Raw genomic sequence first — 24910 nt, 5'->3', positions numbered from 1 at the left:
ATGCTGGTGGTGATGGAGGCAGACCGACAGTGGATGAAGTACAGGAGTTCTGTGGTAGCTGGAAGGCTGCCAGCCATTTCACCCCTCCTGGCTCTGCTGTTTGCTTTGATGAGTCCCAGTCTGGAGTGCAACGCCCCTTGCCATTTCCATCCGAGGCAGAGTGCTTCAAGTTGGTTCTGACAGAGGAGCTGGTGGGAGACATAGCAGAGACCAATCACTATGCCTTGGAGCTACAGGAGAAGAGGGAGCCAGGAGTTTGGGGGGGGGGGGGGGGGGGGGGACAACCACAATTAGTGAAATGTGTACCTTCCCGGTGACAGTCCTTCTCGTCGGGATAGTAAAGAAGCACTCATAGTAAAGAAGAATTCACTATGAGAATACTGGAGCACAGATCCTGTTTGCAACTCCCTTCTTTGCCACCGTCTTTTCCAGAGACTGCTTCCTAGTTCTGCTGCGATGACTGCATTTCATCAACAATGCTACTGCCATCCTAAATGACCCGTTGTACAAAATAAGAAATGTCAACAGCTGGCAGTAAAGTGTCATGACAAACGAGTTATTCATGTCCTCTCCACTGTCCGTACAGTAACCATGCCGGCCACAGGAAGGAGGACCATCTGACGGGAGAGAGAAAAATCAAACCAGAATGCGTGCTTGACTATAACCTCAAAATGGGGGCAGTGGATAAGGCGGACAAGTGATATAAGATGATATTTTTAAAGTTTTCCAGGGTAACTTCAAAATACAACAAGACAACACTTCTCTGACGCAATTAACATTGTTTTACAGAGCTAATAGAAGAATGTAGCTAGCTACATGAGCACGATTGAATATAACACCATAAAGGTTATGAAATGAGTAACGTTACCTAGCATGTCCACTGTTATAAGGAATATACACAAAAATATTATGCTACAGTAGAAACGACAACACGACATGCAGAAACTATTATAACGTAATAAGGCACTTACTTTGATAGAAACACACACATTTCCAAAGTTATTATTGGTAACGAAAACAACTATGACTGCGATGAAGGCAACAGACGGAAAATGTGAACACGTGTGTGTGTGTGTGTGTGTGTGTGCAGGACCGGAGTTGAGAAAGTGTCTGCAGACTTGAACTGCACAAACAATTGGGAAGTGTTTGGGAAATTTTGTCCCGGTCAGAAATGTCAAAACAATGTATTGGTTCGCAACAGTAAAAATTACTACTTTTATGTGAATGAAGAGGTGGAGCACACATTTCAAACTGTTCTTAGAAAATAAAAAACTTGTTCAAAAATAATTTGAAATTGACAAATTGAAAACAGCCTATAAATAAAAACAGGCTGTGTGCGTTGGTTTGAGGTCAGCGCGGCCTAAATGTACTGTTGCCCAACAATCACATTCTAGAATGGAGAGAACATTCTAACATCACGTGCATAAAAACTCACGCTAGGGCGACCATTAGAGATATTTGGAACTCACACATGAAATTAGTACTCGCGGGATATTCAAAGTGGAACGTTACATGGAACCCAAACCGGCTGCGTGCGTGCGCCATCGTGCAGAAATGTATTTTGTCCCCCCACACTAAACGCGATCACAACACGCAGGTTAAAATATCCAAGCAAACTCTGAACCAATTACATTAATTTGGGGACATGTTGAAAAGCATTAAACATTTATGGAGATTTTGCTTGCTTGCACTTGCTAGCTAATTTGTCCTGGGATATAAACATTGAGTTTTTATTTTACCTGAAATGCACAAGGTCCTCTACTCTGACAATTAATCCACACATAAAACGGTCAACCCGAATCATTTCTAATCATCTCTCCTCCTTCCAGACCTTTTCTTCTCTGGACTTTATATTTTGCGATTAGCAACTTTCATAAATTAGGTGCATTACCGCCACCGACCTTGTTCGTCTTTCAGTCACCCACGTGGGTATAACCAATGAGGAGGTGGCACGTGGGTACCTGCTTCTATAAACCAATGAGGAGATGGGAGAGGCAGGACTTGCAGCGCGATCTGCGTCACAAATAGAACTGACTTCTATTTTAGCCCTCGGCAACGCAGACGCGTTGGCGCACCCGAGCAATGTGGGTGCAATAATTGAATAATCTAGATTTCAAAATTTATTTTGCCATGCTCACGCACGCAATACGAGCGGTGTAGTCAGGGTATTACGCTCGGCACCTAAAGGATTGTCAATGCGCCACATCATGGGAGAGCTCAAGACTGAGGTCGGTCAGATTCCCTAATAGTTTTTTCAGTTATTTTAATCAAATCAAATTTTATTTGTCACATACACATGGTTAGCAGATGTTAATGCGAGTGTAGCGAAATGCTTGTGCTTCTAGTTCCGACAACGCAGTAATAACCAACAAGTAATCTAGCTAACAATTCCAAAACTACTACCTTATAGACACAAGTGTAAGGGGATAAAGAATATGTACATAAAGATATGAATGAGAGATGGTACAGAGCGGCATAGGCAAGATACAGTAGATGGTATTGAGTGCAGTATATACATATGAGATGAGTATGTAAACAAAGTGGCATAGTTAGTGGCAGGTGATACATGTATTACATAAAGATGCAGTAGATGAGAGAGTACAGTATATACATATACATATGAAATGAATAATGTAGGGTATGTAAACATTATATTAGGTAGCATTGTTTAAAGTGGCTAGTGATATATTTTACATCATTTCCCATCAATTCCCATTATTGAAGTGGCTGGAGTTGAGTCAGTGTGTTGGCAGCAGCCACTCAATGTTAGTGGTGGCTGTTTAACAGTCTGATGGCCTTGAGATAGAAGCTGTTTTTCAGTCTCTCGGTCCCAGCTTTGATGCACCTGTACTGACCTCGCCTTCTGGATGATAGCGGGGTGAACAGGCAGTGGCTCGGGTGGTTGTTGTCCTTGATGATCTTTATGGCCTTCCTGTGACATCGGGTGGTGTCCTGGAGGGCAGGTAGTTTGCCCCCGGTGATGCGTTGTGCAGACCTCACTACCCTCTGGAGAGCCTTACGGTTGTGGGCGGAGCAGTTGCCGTACCAGGCGGTGATACAGCCCGACAGGATGCTCTCGATTGTGCATCTGTAGAAGTTTGTGAGTGCTTTTGGTGACAAGCCGAATTTCTTCAGCCTCCTGAGGTTGAAGAGGCGCTGCTGCGCCTTCTTCACGATGCTGTCTGTGTGGGTGGACCAATTCAGTTTGTCTGATGTGTACGCCGAGGAACTTAAAACTTACTACCCTCTCCACTACTGTTCCATCGATGTGGATAGGGGGGTGTTCCCTATGCTGTTTCCTGAAGTCCACAATCATCTCCTTAGTTTTGTTGACGCAATATGGTTTATTTAAATTGAACTGTGTATTTTGCAAGAAACTATGTCTTATTTTTTTAAATCTCATTATTATTTGGCCTTTGTAGTTCAGCAGCCTATTGAAATGTAACTGTTCCACAAAAAATGAGTGATGGAGGAGAAATGTATACAGATTATGATAATTGTCACACCCTGACCATAGAGAGCCTTTGTTTTTTTATGGTATAGTAGGTCAGGGCATATTTGGGGGGGTTTCTAGTTGTTATTTTCTATGTGGGGTTCTAGTTTAGTTTTTCTATGTTGGTGTTTGGTAGGATTCTCAATTAGAGGCAGCTGGCTATCATGATCTCTAATTGGGGATCATATTTAAATAGCATTTTTTTCCACCTGTATTTTTTGGGATATTGTTTTTAAGTTAGTGTCTGCTACACCTCTTTGTTACGGTTCGTTGTTTCGTTCTTGCTTTATTGTTTTGTGCATTTCAAATAAATAATGTGGAAACCATATTGCGTTGCAGGTTGGTCCGTTATTTATTCCAGTGAACGTGACAATAATAAAGATGTATGAACAATAGCCTTTGTGTTCTGACAAAATTCTACATTAAACTATCGAATGTCTGATGAATGCAAAGAAAACAAAATAAATCTAGCTAAATCCAACGCGTCAAAGGGGCATTGTCCATGAATCAAAAACAACATTAAGGCAGCTTTATGAAAGTCACTAAATACAGCCTACTAAGTCACAACAAACCCGACTTGAAGTATCGACATGAACATTTAAATAACCTGCGCACTAAACTGCTGACCACGAATGCAAACTGTCAAATAAATCCCAAAACATAAAGCATTGAAATAAATGGCATGCGATCACAGGAATTACTTACAATCATCAAAGACGCATACATTTTCATTGTGTTCTCGGGGTGACAGGTTTAACCGAACAGAAATCTAACCTTTACTGTTTTGGAGCAGAAAAACCTTCATACTCAGCATCAACGTCAATCGGCTGGCTAGGGTCTTTCTCCACCAGTCTTGTGGAGCTGTGCTTGGCCTGAAGGTGCTTCTTGATATTTGAAGTTGAGTTCTTCGCAGCTGACAGGCGCTTATCCAAAGGGCACCTTTTGCGTTCCAATTATTGTGAATACTTCCACGGTGTAAAGGCTGTTGTCTCTGCCATATTGCTAGCTATATTCCCGCCACAACGTTCTTGAAGAAACAGGAAGAGCGTGAGTTTAGGGGTGAGATTAGAACTTTTGGGGAGGCAACATTTTAAAAAATAAAAAGGAAATCGTATTTAAAAGCAAGTTTTTTTTAAAAGTAACTAATTACTTAAATTGAAAAACTAAAGTATTAAGTTACTTTGGAACATGTCACTCCCAAAACTAAGAAATGTAATGAAGTAGTTTTAAAATCTCATATGGAAAAAAAACATTGGAACCATTTAAAGGCTTAACCGCTAGGTTTTATGGCCATTATTGTCACACCCTGACCATAGTTTACTTTGTATGTTTCTATGTTTTGGTTGGTCAGGGTGTGAGCTGAGTGGGTATTCTATGTTACATGTCTAGTTTGTCTAGTTCTATGTTTGGCCTGATATGGTTCTCAATCAGAGGCAGGTGTTCGTCATTGTCTCTGATTGGGAACCATATTTAGGTAGCCTGTTTGGTGTTGGGTTTTGTGGGTGATTGTCCTTAGTGTTCTTGTTCCTGTCTATGCGTTAGTTTACAAGTACAGGCTGTTTCAGTTTTCGTTACGTTTATTGTTTTTATAGTGTTTGTGTTTAGTGTGTTCTTTTCATTAAACATGAATCGCAATCGACACGCTGCATTTTGGTCCGACTCTCCTTCTCACCAAGAAAACCGTTACAATTATGACTCATACTGTGTTACTCAATTCAGATGTGCCTTTTGTTCAGTAAATCAGGTGTTAAATGAGGTGAAAAGGAGACTGTAGTGCTGTCATGTATTGATGTGACGTACTGGGAGAGGACGTCAGTAAAGAAATGTGAGGGGATTACAGACAGTGCTGGAGTAAAGACATGTTGAAGTTTACCTCTGAGTCTTGTTGATTAAATTCAGTATAATATCTTAATTTAATACGAGTATAAGATTGAACAATGGCGACGAGGATAACGTTTGAAAACGATAGTTAAATCTGAAAATGTCAGTGTCTTCTTACAATAGGTCCACGCTGGACCAGGTGGTTGATGACATTTGAGCTGTTCGCAGATGGTAAAAGATTAATACTATCACAAGCCCATCAGACTGCTAAGCAGCAATCACTAATTCAGAGAGGCTGCTGCCCACATTGAGACCCAATCACTGGACACTTTAATAAATGGACCACTAGTCACTTTAAACAATGCCACATTAATAATGTTTACATATTTTACATTACTCATATCACATGTATATACTGTATTTTATACCATCTACTGCACCTTGCCTATGCCGCTCGGCCATCGCTTATCCATATATTTATATGTACAAATTCTCATTCACTCCTTTAGATTTGTGTGTATTAGGTAGTTGTTGGGAATTGTTAGATTATTTGTTAGATATTACTGCACTGTTGGAATTAGAACACTCACATTAACATCTGCTAACCATGTGTATGTGACCAATACAATTAGATTTGATTATTTTCCTACTTGGATGGCACTTCCAGAAGCTTGAGGGCCAGATTCTCAGGATGGGTAATGTATTGTATAAGTACATATTCATTACAAGTAATTACTCAAGATACACTTAATTTTAACCAGCTAAATCCTGTGTAACAACTAGTAATTACATTGTATTTAGGCAAACATGACCTGTGCTTTGAAATAGTGTATTGTTCCTAATCTGGGATGATATCAGTGTTGCCAACTCCTCAGTAAGGAAAGTAGCTATTGGCTGTTCTAAAAGTCGCTAAATGACGCCATCACCTAATTTGCATAATTGGCCATGTAATTGTGATGGATGCTGTAGGAGAGAGGAATAACGTCATGGGAGAGACAAAAAGTGAGTAAAAAACAACCGAAATATGTTTAGAACTCCAAATGAACTTTCTTCTGTCGATTCTTGATTTCCAACCCTCCTCCTTTATCCGGCCTTGGGACTGGCAAAAGTGACCCTCTGGCGAAGTTACTAAGCCTAAAACAAGTCACAGTAAAACATGAACATTTTTAACCATAACATTTTTTTACATTTTTTTGTATACAATCTACATTAACAATCTAAATGGACCAAAAAGAGACAATAGAAAAAACTGTCAATGGCAATGTGAGAAAACTATGGTAACTAGTCTGGCCCTAATTCAGGTAAATTGTTTTGTTAATGTAAATCACTCGATTTTTTGCTAGTTGCTTTTTTGAAAATGTGTTGCTAGAGGGGTCTGAACTCACAAAATATAGTAACAAAGTTGGATTAGATCTGTTTTCATAAACTAAGCACTAACACCATCTTCCATGTCATAGCATTCAAACACAAAACAAGGAGGATGTTCCTTGTTATGGATGTAGAGGTATGTTCAATAGAACAGATTCAAACATCTTTCAACGTCACGGGAGACGACAGGAAGACGTCAGGGAGTGATACAACTCATGAAAGAACATTCCTTTTTATCATATGTAATCCAATGACAAGCCAAACCAGTGTTTAATCAACAATGATTGTTTAGGGTGTGGCAAGTCACAGAACGGTGTAGTTATTGGTGGACGGCAACAGCTAAAACAACAATAAATAATTAGAAAACATTAAATCACAGTAAATCAATATCCAAATTGTATTAAGTGTAAGTTGTACAATTCACATCTGATAAATATAATAATAATGAATAAACTAGCGACATCGAGCGCCGGAGAGGGGGAATGGGTGTAGACGTGACAGTTGGGATGTTTGCCAAAAACAAATCACGGGTCAAAACACTGACACGTGAGGCAACTTGCCAACACTTTTTGACTGGGGATAGTGCTCTTTGCAAGATGACAGTACATTTTCTTTCGGATTAATACATTTCTACCAGTAGTTAGTTTAGTTTAATATGGCAAGTAGCCGTTATATAAGCAGGATGGAGTTCTATGGAAATAATTCACTTCACAGAGGTATAAAGGAATGCATCAGACCAATTTTGATAGTACAAAAGTATAAATAAAGGTAATACGTTTTTGGAAAAATACAGTATATCCTGTATTAAAACAGTCCTTATTAGTCAACGCAGCATGAGATAGTAACAATTAGACATTTTTTAAAATGATTTAACTAGGCAAGTCAGTTAAGAACAAATTCTTAATTTCGATGACGTCCTAGGGCATGTTGAGTCAGGCATCACACTCCAAATCTCCATGTTCACAAGTGATACCCACATGTTGCTGGTTAGAATGAAGCTCCTCACCCAAAATGCTAAATAAGTAGTTTGGGTAACACTTTGTGAATGTTAAAAGTATCACGCATAACAACCGTCATATTTTAACATAATTTATAAGGAACCTTCAAAATAAGTGATTTTGTCATTACAGAAAGTTATTAAGGTATTATGAAGTTAAATTGTTTTAGTTGAAATAGTCTGGTCTGAGTGAACAGTATTGTTGCTGGTGTTACTGACTGGGTTAGTCCTGTGCACCACAAGGCTGTATTAGTCTTTGCTGAGCTAAAGCCAAGGCATAATCTTCTGGCTCGATGGGGTTTAGGTCGGTTTCAGTAAAGCAATTCCTGACCAACACTAATTCATAAAGCCCTTTTTTTACAGCAAATGTGATTGATTGATTTGATCTAATACATGTCTTCAGGTATCAGGCAAAGTTACTCAACATGTTAAAATGCCATCAATTGCTCTGACCTGGGTTCAAATAGTATTGAGCCTGTCTGGAGTGAGTGCCAGAAAGATGGCGGTTTTCTCTTTTGGGACTACTACAATGGTTCCATTGTGCCAGGCAAGCTCAATCACCGACCACAGTCAGTTAGAGTATTTGAAATATATTATTTACAGACAGATCTGGATCCAACCCTTCTGCTCTTGTGGCCTTGAGCAAGTCACATAACCCCTAATCTGCTACCTGGGTACTGCTCTGAGGCTTCCCTGGTGCTCCCAGATTGTTGTGTGATTAGTATGTCAGAGGGATGTGTACTTTGACGGAATAAATCAAATATTTATCAAATTCCTCATGACTGATGTTGAATAAATGTGTTCTAATAGTTGTTATGAATGACACTGGAACACTCATCAAGGTGTTATGTATTACCCACCTTTGTTTCAGATCAACTAATGCAACATTGGCATGCAGCATTTTCCCCTTGGTTGAGAGGAACTCCCTGAGGAAGACAGGAAAACTGTGCATCAAGGTCTAACCCTAAATAAAGTGATACTGACAGTCAGCTGGAGAGGGAAAACCTGCATACTTCAGATCCACGTTTGCGTTGCCAGGAACCTTGCAGAGGTTAAATGTGCACCCAGAAATAGGTCAATACTATTATGCATTTACTTTTTGATAGCTTTACTAAAGATTTTAGTCCTTAGTCCCTGAGTCCTTAGAGGGGAAATCTGGGATTAAAACAACAACAATGCGGACACCCCACCACTTTAGTAAACGTAATCACTCTCAAATTCATAGATGTAGCTATGGATGCAAGGACTGACCATCCATGATATCAAAATGATGAGAACCAAGGCACTCTTCAAAATACTGAAACACTATTGTCGTATCATGTTAATGTTCAATAGAAAATTTAAAAAAAATAACTTGAACACATTTCATTATCATAGAGAGATACAAGTCTTTAAATATGTATTTATTTTAATCGAGCCACAAGATACAGATTTGTATTAATTTCTCCAAATATATCAACGGTAAAGTTCAAAAAATGTAAGGTATTTCGCACACAATATTTTATCAGAAATTAATTTGTTATATTATTATACATTTCTTTCTTTTCAGCAGGTACACACAAATGTTTAGGTGTCATTCTTCATTGTAAGCAATCATTTAAAAATTATTTTAGCATCTGGAAAATGCTCCATCAGGAATCCAAGATAATTTCCTCCATTGTTGGGCTCACCATGTGGAGTCATTGTGACCCTCAATCATATTTACCAGCTGATTAAAACAAATCTTGACATCACTTTTGTTAGAGATTCATAAACTGAATCTACTGTTAAAAGAAACAACTATGTTTTTAAAAAGATATGGGAAGTAGCACATGTGAGAGTGTAGAACTGTTAAATAGAAAAAGGCTGACTGTTTACTTCAGGCCACTGATTAAATTAAATGAATGGCTCCAAAGTTAAGTTAAGTCAATTAAGTACAATTAAGCAAGATTCTGGCTACAGAAAATCTTTAAAAAAAATGTATTTGTGACCTAAACAGTTTACAATAAAAAAAAAGGTCAGTACATAACTGTTATTATACTCTCAAACAGATTATTTTCCCCCTCCCCTTTTTTCAATTATTTTTAGTCCATCCCAAATTTGTCAGAACACCTAACCAGTTTTCCATACCGCGTCAGTACCTGGGGAAAAAAACAAAAACATTTTGAAGCTAAGTACTTCCCACTTGCATTCCTCTGTCCCTCCCTTTTTCGTCACCTTTATCTTATTATCTTTGGTGCCTCCCAAAATATTACGTCACCTGAAAGACAGACAATTTGTGGCATCAAACCAGCCCTATAGTAATATAAATACAAACTAGAAATACATTGGCATGACAGTATACACGGGAACAGTTCAATTGTAAGCTTGAAATGGTTAGCAGAACTAGAAAGATAAGATTTTAGTGTAGATATAATCTAGATATTGTGATTGTTAATTGTCATTAACAAAGACCTTCCTCAATTGATATTTGGAGAAATTACAGAAATAGGTGGCTGGCATTGAAGTGTTTGCTGTAGGTAAGTAATAACCTTTACTCTAAAATATAATAATATATTAATGGAAAATACTTGAGACAATTTTTAAATAAATTGCACACAGCACAAAAAAATTGAAATATCATATACAAATATAACAAGGTAAAATGGTCTTACAAGAAAAGATCAAAATCCAAAATTGATAATGTAAAAGCAACAACATTGAAACAATGAAGATTATGGTTATTATGTACACGTTATATGTAAACATCCATACACTTTTGATGAACTACTAAACTGTCACAGAATATGTATAGGAATATGTAGTTAATTGCTGGCAGACCATTTGAAAACTTTAAATTTATATGATTTACAGTGCCTTCAGAAAGTATTCATACCTCTTGACTTATTCCACATTTTGTTGTGTTTCAGCCTGGTCTTAATGATGAAATGCCCATGCATGTTATGTAAATGTGAACATGAGTTAATGCCGCCACTTCAGATCACTCTGACGGTTTCTATTGTTCAGTACCCAATGATTTATGAAAACCTTCTTGATAGATCGATGTCCTCATTGTTGTTTTACGGTCTAGTTTAATACGTCTTATGTACACACTTTATTACAATTATTAGAATACTTATGAAATGCACATTGTTATATTATAGGGGTGGCAGGTAGCCTTGTGGTTAGAGTATTGGGCCAGTAACCGAAAGGTTGCTAGATCGAATCACAGAGCTGACAAGGTAAAAATCTGTTGTTCTGCCCCTGAACAAGGCAGTTAACCCAATGTTCCTAGGCTGTCATTGTAAGTCAGAATTTGTTCTTAACGGACTTGCCTAGTTAAATGAAGGTTAAATAAAAAAATCTAAATATTTGTAACATATGCTTGTTTTCCTTATACTCCAGGATTTTGTGATTGTTTTTAATTTGCACCCTTATGTTGACATTGCTCCAGCCACATCCGTTCAATGCGTTTCATGCTTGAAGCCTAAATGTGAACTTAATAGAGCAGTGATTTTAGCAAGAGCAGTGTGCAGGTTTCTTATTTTTTCTCATCTTTTTAAGAATGTAGAAAATGGATTGGTCAACTTTTGAAAGCCAAGTTTAAATACTTATGTTTATTAAGCAGCAAAATGCGTATTTCTCTTGAAAAATTGTAACACTAATGTGGATTTTACTATTTCATGTATTATGTTTTATATTTGAAAAAAAATAATCTTTTGATGAACTACACCGATTACTTTCACAGAATGTGTGAATTCCTGGTCGCTCGCAGACCATTTGCAAATTTGAAATGCCCTTTCCTCTTTTATGAAGTAACATGATTGGTGGGATGCGGTAATAGGCTGATTTCTGATGGGGGATAAATGCAACGCTAATCTGGATTTTACTGTGTAATTTCACTAAAGTGTATAAATCCATGTTATAGTGGTTATAGTGACTGTTGTGAAATTATTCACAGCCTTGCAAAGTTCTCACATTTTGTTTCCTTGTTTTTTACATTATTCTTCACAAGCTAATTTTGTTCACAGCGATGTCTTGAATTAATAATTATTCACACCTCTTGATCTGGCACACCTAAATGAGTTGCATAAATTTGCTTAACAAGTTACAGATTAAGTTGAAAAGTGTCCACCGCTGAACATTAATAGTGGCTTATGACCTGTCAATAAAATGTATATTTTTCTTTCTATTCAGAAAACAACTGCATCAACTGAGTCCAAAATGAAGACACAGAAACTGACAGCTACTTTATTTACCATGGGTATGTAGTACACTGAATTTCATTCTGTGTTCATGTTTCTAACTCATTTTTTACTATTTGCTAACTTCATGCCAACTCGTGTATTAATCCTGAATTAAAATATTAACAACCAAAAAGGTAAGATGGTGACAAAATAGACCATATACATTTGGATAATGTAATTAGAATAATGAGCAATGATGTACATGTTGTACATTGTATATGATGTTACAATGCTTATGATTTTTTCTAAATATGTTTATTTTGACATTTCATGGGGGCAATTTTACATTTTGCCAAGGCTACTTTACTGTCAAATGTCTCCCCTCGATTTGATAGCTTTACTAAAGATTTTAGTCCTTAGTCCCTGAGTCCTTAATGGGGAAATCTGGGATTCAAACAACAACAATGCGGACACCCCACCACTTTAGTAAACGTAATCACTCTCAAATTCATAGATGTAGCTATGGATGCAAGGACTGACCATCCATGATATCAAAATGATGATATATGGTTTCCAAAATATAAAAAAGGAAAATTACTCAATTGTAAGCGGTAAACATTATCACACTGCTGTAACCTCTATTACTTGAATTATATTACCACACTACTGTAATGAAAAATGTACCCTCTTTTCAACAACAACAAAAATAGAACTCAGGTGTGGTAATCTCAATAAGGTATTATAGGTAATATTATTAACAATCAAGGGAATAATATGTAGCTATAAATTATAATTGTATATATTACATAATAAAGATGTCAAAAACTGCACCATGCTGATGGAGGGAAATCTTGGAAATGTTGATATTGTGCGCAATAAACATATTAACCATTCATCTCATAAACCAGTGTTTTTATGCTGGAATATCCATGGAGTTCTGACCACAACTGCAGCTCCTACGACAATAACTGCAGCTCCTACGACAATAACTGCAGCTCCTACGACAATAACTGCAGCTCCTACGACAATAACTGCAGCACCTACGACAATAACTGCAGCACCTACGACAATAACTGCAGCACCTACGACAATAACTGCAGCACCTACGACAACCACTACAACTGCAGCACCTACGACAACCACTACAACTGCAGCACCTACGACAACCACTACAACTGCAGCACCTACGACAACCACTACAATTGCAGCACCTACGACAACCACTACAACACCTACGACAACCACTACAACTGCAGCACCTACGACTACCACAACTGTACCTCCTACGACCACCACAACTGTACCTCCTACGACAACCACAACGGTACCTCCTACGACAACCACAACTGTAGCTCCTACGACAACCACAACTGTAGCTCCTACGACAACCACAACTGTAGCTCCTACGACAACCACAACTGTAGCTCCTACGACAACCACAACTGTAGCTCCTACGACAACCACAACTGTAGCTCCTACGACAACCACAACTGTAGCTCCTACGACAACCACAACTGTACCTCCTACGACAACCACAACTCTACCTCCTACGACAACCACAACTGTACCTCCTACGACAACCACAACTCTACCTCCTACGACAACCACTACAACTGCAGCACCTACGACAACCACTACAACTGCAGCACCTACGACAACCACTACAACTGCAGCACCTACGACAACCACTACAACTGCAGCACCTACAACAACCATTACAACTGCAGCACCTACGACAACCACTACAACTGCAGCACCTATGACAACCACTACAACTGCAGCACCTACGACAACCACTACAACTGCAGCACCTATGACAACCACTACAACTGCAGCACCTACGACATCCACTACAACTGCAGCACCTACGACAACCACTACAACACCTACGACAACCACTACAACTGCAGCACCTACGACCACCACAACTGTACCTCCTACGACCACCACAACTGTACCTCCTACGACCACCACAATTGTACCTCCTACGACCACCACAACTGTACCTCCTACGACAACCACAACTGTACCTCCTACGACAACCACAACTGTACCTCCCACGACAACCACAACTGTACCTCCCACGACAACCACAACTGTACCTCCCACGACAACCACAACTGTACCTCCCACGACAACCACAACTGTACCTCCTACGACAACCACAACTGTACCTCCTACGACAACCACAACTGTACCTCCTACGACAACCACAACGGTACCTCCTACGACAACCACAACGGTACCTCCTACGACAACCACAACGGTACCTCCTACGACAACCACAACTGTACCTCCTACGACAACCACAACTGTACCTCCTACGACAACCACAACTGTACCTCCCACGACAACCACAACTGTACCTCCCACGACAACCACAACTGTACCTCCCACGACAACCACAACTGTACCTCCCACGACAACCACAACTGTACCTCCCACGACAACCACAACTGTACCTCCTACGACAACCACAACTGTACCTCCTACGACAACCACAACTGTACCTCCTACGACAACCACAACTGTACCTCCTACGACAACCACAACTTTACCTCCTACCACAACCACAACTGTACCTCCTACGACAACCACAACTGTAGCTCCTACGACCCCCGCAACAACTGTAGCTCCTACGACCCCCACAACTGCAGCACTTACAACGACAACTGTAGCTCTTACGACCACAACTGCAGCACCTACTACGACAACTACAGCCGAAACTGCTACGACAACCACGACTTCAGCGCCTACTACGACAACTACAACACCTACTATGACAACCACAACTGTAGCTCCTACGACAACCACAACTGTAGCTCCTACGACAACCACAACTGCAGCTCCAACTACAACAACTGTAGCTCCTACGACCACCACAACTACAGCACCTCCTACGACAACCACAACTGTACCTCCTACGACAACCACAACGGTACCTCCTACGACAACCACAACGGTACCTCCTACGACAACCACAACGGTACCTCCTACGACAACCACAACGGTACCTCCTACGACAACCACAACGGTACCTCCTACGACAACCACAACGGTACCTCCTACGACAACCACAACGGTACCTCCCACGACAACCACAACGGTACCTCCCACGACAACCACAACTGTACCTCCCACGACAACCACAACTGTACCTCCTACGACAACCACAACTGTACCTCCTACGACAACCACAACTGTACCTCCCACGACAACCACAACTGTACCTCCCACGACAACCACAACTGTACCTCCCACGACAACCACAACTGTACCTCCCACGACAACCACAACTGTACCTCCCACGACAACCACAACTGTACCTCCTACGACAACCACAACGGTACCTCCTACGACAACCACAACGGTACCTCCTACGACAACCACAAAGGTACCTCCTACGACAACCACAACGGTACCTCCTACGACAACCACAACGGTACCTCCTACGACAACCACAACGGTACCTCCTACGACAACCACAACGGTACCTCCTACGACAACCACAACGGTACCTCCTACGACAACCACAACGGTACCTCCCACGACAACCACAACGGTACCTCCCACGACAACCACAACTGTACCTCCCACGACAACCACAACTGTACCTCCTACGACAACCACAACTGTACCTCCTACGACAACCACAACTGTACCTCCTACGACAACCACAACTGTACCTCCCACGACAACCACAACTGTACCTCCCACGACAACCACAACTGTACCTCCTACGACAACCACAACTGTACCTCCCACGACAACCATAACTGTACCTCCCACGACAACCACAACTGTACCTCCCACAACAACCACAACTGTACCTCCCACGACAACCACAACTGTACCTCCTACGACAACCACAACTGTACCTCCTACGACAACCACAACTGTACCTCCTACGACAACCACAACGGTACCTCCTACGACAACCACAACCGAAGCTGCTACGACAACCACTACTTCAGCGCCTACTACGACAACCACAACTGTACCTACTACGACAACATCAACTGTACCTCCTACGACAACCACTACAACTGCAGCACCTACGACAACCACTACAACTGCAGCACCTACGACAACCACTACAACACCTACGACAACCACTACAACACCTACGACGACCACCACAACTGTACCTCCTACGACCACCACAACTGTACCTCCTACGACCACCACAACTGCACCTCCTACGACAACCACAACTGCACCTCCTACGACAACCACAACTGCACCTCCTACGACAACCACAACTGCACCTCCTACGACAACCACAACTGTACCTCCTACGACAACCACAACTGTACCTCCTACGACAACCACAACTGTACCTCCTACGACAACCACAACTGTACCTCCTACGACAACCACAACTGTACCTCCTACGACAACAACAACTGTACCTCCTACGACAACCACAACGGTACCTCCTACGACAACCACAACGGTACCTCCTACGACAACCACAACTGTACCTCCTACGACAACCACAACTGTACCTCCTACGACAACCACAACTGTACCTCCTACGACAACCACAACTGTACCTCCTACGACAACCACAACTGTACCTCCTACGACAACCACAACTGTACCTCCTACGACAACCACAACGGTACCTCCTACGACAACCACAACGGTACCTCCTACGACAACCACAACGGTACCTCCTACGACAACCACAACGGTACCTCCTACGACAACCACAACTGTACCTCCCACGACAACCACAACTGTACCTCCCACGACAACCACAACTGTACCTCCCACGACAACCACAACTGTACCTCCCACGACAACCACAACTGTACCTCCCACGACAACCACAACTGTACCTCCCACGACAACCACAACTGTACCTCCCACGACAACCACAACGGTACCTCCTACGACAACCACAACGGTACCTCCTACGACAACCACAACGGTACCTCCTACGACAACCACAACGGTACCTCCTACGACAACCACAACGGTACCTCCTACGACAACCACAACGGTACCTCCTACGACAACCACAACTGTACCTCCCACGACAACCACAACTGTACCTCCCACGACAACCACAACTGTACCTCCCACGACAACCACAACTGTACCTCCCACGACAACCACAACTGTACCTCCCACGACAACCACAACTGTACCTCCCACGACAACCACAACTGTACCTCCCACGACAACCACAACTGTACCTCCCACGACAACCACAACTGTACCTCCCACGACAACCACAACTGTACCTCCCACGACAACCACAACTGTACCTCCCACGACAACCACAACTGTACCTCCTACGACAACCACAACTGTACCTCCCACGACAACCACAACTGTACCTCCCACGACAACCACAACTGTACCTCCCACGACAACCACAACTGTACCTCCCACGACAACCACAACTGTACCTCCCACGACAACCACAACTGTACCTCCCACGACAACCACAACTGTACCTCCTACGACAACCACAACTGTACCTCCTACGACAACCACAACTGTACCTCCTACGACAACCACAACTGTACCTCCTACGACAACCACAACTGTACCTCCTACGACAACCACAACTTTACCTCCTACCACAACCACAACTGTACCTCCTACGACAACCACAACTGTAGCTCCTACGACCCCCGCAACAACTGTAGCTCCTACGACCCCCACAACTGCAGCACTTACAACGACAACTGTAGCTCTTACGACCACAACTGCAGCACCTACTACGACAACTACAGCCGAAACTGCTACGACAACCACGACTTCAGCGCCTACTACGACAACTACAACACCTACTATGACAACCACAACTGTAGCTCCTACGACAACCACAACTGTAGCTCCTACGACAACCACAACTGCAGCTCCAACTACAACAACTGTAGCTCCTACGACCACCACAACTACAGCACCTCCTACGACAACCACAACTGTACCTCCTACGACAACCACAACGGTACCTCCTACGACAACCACAACGGTACCTCCTACGACAACCACAACGGTACCTCCTACGACAACCACAACGGTACCTCCTACGACAACCACAACGGTACCTCCTACGACAACCACAACGGTACCTCCTACGACAACCACAACGGTACCTCCTACGACAACCACAACGGTACCTCCCACGACAACCACAACGGTACCTCCCACGACAACCACAACTGTACCTCCCACGACAACCACAACTGTACCTCCTACGACAACCACAACTGTACCTCCTACGACAACCACAACTGTACCTCCCACGACAACCACAACTGTACCTCCCACGACAACCACAACTGTACCTCCCACGACAACCACAACTGTACCTCCCACGACAACCACAACTGTACCTCCCACGACAACCACAACTGTACCTCCCACGACAACCACAACTGTACCTCCTACGACAACCACAACGGTACCTCCTACGACAACCACAACGGTACCTCCTACGACAACCACAACGGTACCTCCTACGACAACCACAACGGTACCTCCTACGACAACCACAACGGTACCTCCTACGACAACCACAACGGTACCTCCTACGACAACCACAACGGTACCTCCTACGACAACCACAACGGTACCTCCCACGACAACCACAACGGTACCTCCCACGACAACCACAACTGTACCTCCCACGACAACCACAACTGTACCTCCTACGACAACCACAACTGTACCTCCTACGACAACCACAACTGTACCTCCTACGACAACCACAACTGTACCTCCCACGACAACCACAACTGTACCTCCCACGACAACCACAACTGTACCTCCTACGACAACCACAACTGTACCTCCCACGACAACCATAACTGTACCTCCCACGACAACCACAACTGTACCTCCCACGACAACCACAACTGTACCTCCCACGACAACCACAACTGTACCTCCTACGACAACCACAACTGTACCTCCTACGACAACCACAACTGTACCTCCTACGACAACCACAACCGAAGCTGCTACGACAACCACTACTTCAGCGCCTACTACGACAACCACAACTGTACCTACTACGACAACATCAACTGTACCTCCTACGACAACCACTACAACTGCAGCACCTACGACAACCACTACAACTGCAGCACCTACGACAACCACTACAACACCTACGACAACCACTACAACACCTACGACGACCACCACAACTGTACCTCCTACGACCACCACAACTGTACCTCCTACGACCACCACAACTGCACCTCCTACGACAACCACAACTGCACCTCCTACGACAACCACAACTGCACCTCCTACGACAACCACAACTGCACCTCCTACGACAACCACAACTGTACCTCCTACGACAACCACAACTGTACCTCCTACGACAACCACAACTGTACCTCCTACGACAACCACAACTGTACCTCCTACGACAACAACAACTGTACCTCCTACGACAACCACAACGGTACCTCCTACGACAACCACAACGGTACCTCCTACGACAACCACAACTGTACCTCCTACGACAACCACAACTGTACCTCCTACGACAACCACAACTGTACCTCCTACGACAACCACAACTGTACCTCCTACGACAACCACAACTGTACCTCCTACGACAACCACAACGGTACCTCCTACGACAACCACAACGGTACCTCCTACGACAACCACAACGGTACCTCCTACGACAACCACAACGGTACCTCCTACGACAACCACAACTGTACCTCCCACGACAACCACAACTGTACCTCCCACGACAACCACAACTGTACCTCCCACGACAACCACAACTGTACCTCCCACGACAACCACAACTGTACCTCCCACGACAACCACAACTGTACCTCCCACGACAACCACAACTGTACCTCCCACGACAACCACAACTGTACCTCCTACGACAACCACAACGGTACCTCCTACGACAACCACAACGGTACCTCCTACGACAACCACAACGGTACCTCCTACGACAACCACAACGGTACCTCCTACGACAACCACAACGGTACCTCCTACGACAACCACAACGGTACCTCCTACGACAACCACAACTGTACCTCCTACGACAACCACAACTGTACCTCCCACGACAACCACAACTGTACCTCCCACGACAACCACAACTGTACCTCCCACGACAACCACAACTGTACCTCCCACGACAACCACAACTGTACCTCCCACGACAACCACAACTGTACCTCCCACGACAACCACAACTGTACCTCCTACGACAACCACAACTGTACCTCCTACGACAACCACAACCGAAGCTGCTACGACAACCATGACTTCAGCGCCTACTACGACAACCACAACTGTACCTCCTACGACAACATCAACTGTACCTCCTACGACAACCACTACAACTGCAGCACCTACGACAACCACTACAACTGCAGCACCTACGACAACCACTACAACTGCAGCACCTACGACAACCACTACAACTGCAGCACCTACGACAACCACTACAACACCTACGACAACCACTACGACGACCACCACAACTGTACCTCCTACGACCACCACAACTGTACCTCCTACGACCACCACAACTGTACCTCCTACGACAACCACAACTGCACCTCCTACGACAACCACAACTGTACCTCCTACGACAACCACAACTGTACCTCCTACGACCACCACAACTGTACCTCCTACGACCACCACAACTGCACCTCCTACGACAACCACAACTGTACCTCCTACGACAACCACAACTGTACCTCCTACGACAACCACAACTGTACCTCCTACGACAACCACAACTGTACCTCCTACGACAACCACAACTGTACCTCCTACGACAACCACAACTGTACCTCCTACGACAACCACAACTGTACCTCCTACGACAACCACAACCGAAGCTGCTACGACAACCATGACTTCAGCGCCTACTACGACAACCACAACTGTACCTCCTACGACAACATCAACTGTACCTCCTACGACAACCACTACAACTGCAGCACCTACGACAACCACTACAACTGCAGCACCTACGACAACCACTACAACTGCAGCACCTACGACAACCACTACAACTGCAGCACCTACGACAACCACTACAACACCTACGACAACCACTACGACGACCACCACAACTGTACCTCCTACGACCACCACAACTGTACCTCCTACGACCACCACAACTGTACCTCCTACGACAACCACAACTGCACCTCCTACGACAACCACAACTGTACCTCCTACGACAACCACAACTGTACCTCCTACGACCACCACAACTGTACCTCCTACGACCACCACAACTGCACCTCCTACGACAACCACAACTGTACCTCCTACGACAACCACAACTGTACCTCCTACGACAACCACAACTGTACCTCCTACGACAACCACAACTGTACCTCCTACGACAACAACAACTGTACCTCCTACGACAACCACAACTGTACCTCCTACGACAACCACAACTGTACCTCCTACGACAACAACAACTGTACCTCCTACGACAACAACAACTGTACCTCCTACGACAACAACGACTGTACCTCCTACGACAACCACGACTGTACCTCCTACGACAACCACGACTGTACCGCCCACGACAACCACGACTGTACCTCCCACGACAACCACGACTGTACCTCCCACGACAACCACGACTGTACCTCCCACGACAACCACGACTGTACCTCCCACGACAACCACGACTGTACCTCCCACGACAACCACGACTGTACCTCCTACGACAACCACGACTGTACCTCCTACGACAACCACGACTGTACCTCCTACGACAACCACGACTGTACCTCCTACGACAACCACGACTGTACCTCCTACGACAACCACGACTGTACCTCCTACGACAACCACGACTGTACCTCCCACGACAACCACGACTGTACCTCCCACGACAACCACGACTGTACCTCCCACGACAACCACGACTGTACCTCCCACGACAACCACGACTGTACCTCCCACGACAACCACGACTGTACCTCCCACGACAACCACGACTGTACCTCCCACGACAACCACGACTGTACCTCCCACGACAACCACAACTGTACCTCCCACGACAACCACAACTGTACCTCCTACGACAACCACAACTGTACCTCCTACGACAACCACAACTGTACCTCCTACGACAACCACAACTGTACCTCCTACGACAACCACAACTGTACCTCCTACGACAACCACAACTGTACCTCCTACGACAACCACAACTGTACCTCCTACGACAACCACGACTGTACCTCCCACGACAACCACGACTGTACCTCCCACGACAACCACAACTGTACCTCCTACGACAACCACAACTGTACCTCCTACGACAACCACAACTGTACCTCCTACGACAACCACAACTGTACCTCCTACGACAACCACAACTGCACCTCCTACGACAACCACAACTGTACCTCCTACGACAACCACAACTGTAGCTCCTACGACCACCACAACTGTAGCTCCTTCGACCCCCACAACAACTGTAGCTCCTAAGACCCCCACAACAACTGTAGCTCCTACGACCCCCACAACAACTGTAGCTCCTACGACCCCCACAACTGCAGCACTTACAACGACAACTGTAGCTCCTACGACCAGAACTGCAGCACCTACTATGACAACTACAGCCGAAACTGCTACGACAACCACGACTTCAGCGCCTACTACGACAACTACAACACCTACAATGACAACCACAACTGTAGCTCCTACGGCCACCACAACTGTACCTCCTACGACAACCACAACTGTACCTCCTACGACAACCACAAATGTACCTCCTACAACCCCCACAACAACTGTAGCTCCTACGACCCCCACAACAACTGCAGCTCCTACGACCACCACAACTACAGCACCTACTACGACCACCACAACTACAGCACCTACTACGACAACCACAACTACAGCACCTACTACGACAACCACAACTGTACCTCCTACGACAACCACAACTGTACCTCCTACGACAACCACAACTGTACCTCCTACGACAACCACAACTGTACCTCCTACGACAACCACAACTGTACCTCCTACGACAACCACAACTGCAGCACCTACGACAACCACTACAACTGCAGCACCTACGACAACCACTACAACACCTACGACAACCACTACAACACCTACGACAACCACTACAACACCTACGACAACCACTACAACTGCAGCACCTACGACAACCACTACAACACCTACGACAACCACTACAACACCTACGACCACCACAACTGTACCTCCTACGACCACCACAACTGTACCTCCTACGACCACCACAACTGTACCTCCTACGACCACCACAACTGACCACCACAACTGTACCTCCTACGACAACCACAACTGTACCTCCTACGACCACCACAACTGTACCTCCTACGACAACCACAACTTTACCTCCTACGACAACCACAACAACTGTAGCTCCTACGACCCCCACAACCACTGCAGCTCCTACTTTAACAACAACTGCAGCTCTTACAACCACTGCAGCAGCAGCACCTACTACAACTACAAATGCAGCTCCTACGATAACTTTAGATTCTACGACCACTACAACAGCTGCACCTACAACAACAACTGTAGCTTCTATGACAACAAATATATCCCCAACCACTACAATGTTAGCAGCTACTTCGACAATCACTTCAGCTCCTTCTACACCAACTATAACTCTTACAACTACTACGACTGCAGCACATACTACAACTACAACTGAAGCTCTTACGATAACCACAACTGCAGCACCAACTACAACTGCAGCACCTACTACGGCAACTACATCTGCAGCACCTACTATGACAACGACATCTGCAGCACTTACTATGACAACCACAACTGCAGATCCTACGACAAGCACAACTGCAGCTCCAACTACAACAACTGTAGTTCCTACTACCACCACAACTGCAGCACCTACAGTGACATCTGTAGCTCCTACGACCACTACAACTACACCACCTACTTCGACAACCACTGCAGCAACTGCTATAATAACTACAACTGAAGTTCATATGACAACATCTGTAGCTCCTATGACCACTACAACTGCAGCACCTACTTCAACAACCACTGCAGCTCTTACAACCACTACCCCAGCAGCACCTACTACGACAACAAATGCATTTCTTATGACAACCACCACTGCAGCTCCTACTACAACAACTTTAGATCCTACAACCACAACAACAGAAGCACCTACAACGACAACTGAAACTCCTACGATAACCACAACACCTACTACGACCATTACAACAGCAGCACCTATAACAACTGTAGCTTCTACGACCATTACAACTGCAGAACCTACTTCAACAACCACTGCATCACCTACAAGAACATCTGTATCTACTTTGACAAACACTGCAGCACCTGCTACAATAACTACAACTGAAGCCGCTACGACAACCACAACACCTACTCCGACCTTTACAACAGCAGCACCTATAACAAGAACCGTAGCTCCTATGATCAATACAACTTCAGCACCTACTTGGACAACCACTGCAGCACCTGCTACAATAACTACAACTGCAGCTCTTACAACAACCGCAACTGCAGCTAAAGCTACAACCATAACTGCACCTCCTACTATAACATTTTTAGCTCTTATGACCACTACAACAGCCGCACCTACAATGACAACTGTTGCTCCGACGGCAACAATAGCGCCTACAACCACTACATCTACCATACCTACAGCAACTAAAGCTCTTACTCCAATAACTGTAGCTCCTTCAACCAGCACCACAAAAGCTGCTATGACAATCAATTCAGCTTTTACTATAACAACCATTGGACCTACCACCCCTACAACTGCAGCATCTACTACAACAACAACTGCAGCTTTTACGAAAAACCCAATTGCAGCTCCTTCACCTGCAGCTCCAACAACTGCCACTGCAGCTCCTACAGCTGCAACTCGTACAGCTGCAGCTCCTACAACTGCAACTGCAGCTCCTACAACTGCAACTGCATCTCCTACAACTGCAACTGCATCTCCTACAACTGCAACTGCATCTCCTACAACTGCAACTGCATCTCCTACAACTGCAACTGCATCTCCTACAACTACAACTGCATCTCCTACAACTGCAG

The 24910-nt window shown here is 44.2% G+C and overlaps 1 protein-coding gene across 1 annotated transcript; it reads left to right on the top strand.

Moving 5' to 3' along the window:
- On the top strand, positions 1 to 23819 carry LOC139372340 (probable serine/threonine-protein kinase clkA). The gene is made up of 5 exons (XM_071112059.1): positions 1 to 38; positions 17461 to 17672; positions 22308 to 22667; positions 23264 to 23435; positions 23558 to 23819. The coding sequence occupies exons 1-5, from the start codon at positions 1 to 3 to the stop codon at positions 23817 to 23819; spliced, it is 1044 nt and encodes a 347-aa protein (XP_070968160.1).
- Positions 23820 to 24910: the final 1091 nt, after the last annotated feature.

This window comes from Oncorhynchus clarkii, chromosome 18 (assembly GCF_045791955.1).
Source record: "Oncorhynchus clarkii lewisi isolate Uvic-CL-2024 chromosome 18, UVic_Ocla_1.0, whole genome shotgun sequence".
NCBI lineage: Eukaryota > Metazoa > Chordata > Actinopteri > Salmoniformes > Salmonidae > Oncorhynchus > Oncorhynchus clarkii.
Note: the sequence above shows the minus strand (reverse complement) of the source record. Positions and strands in the feature narration are given on the sequence as shown.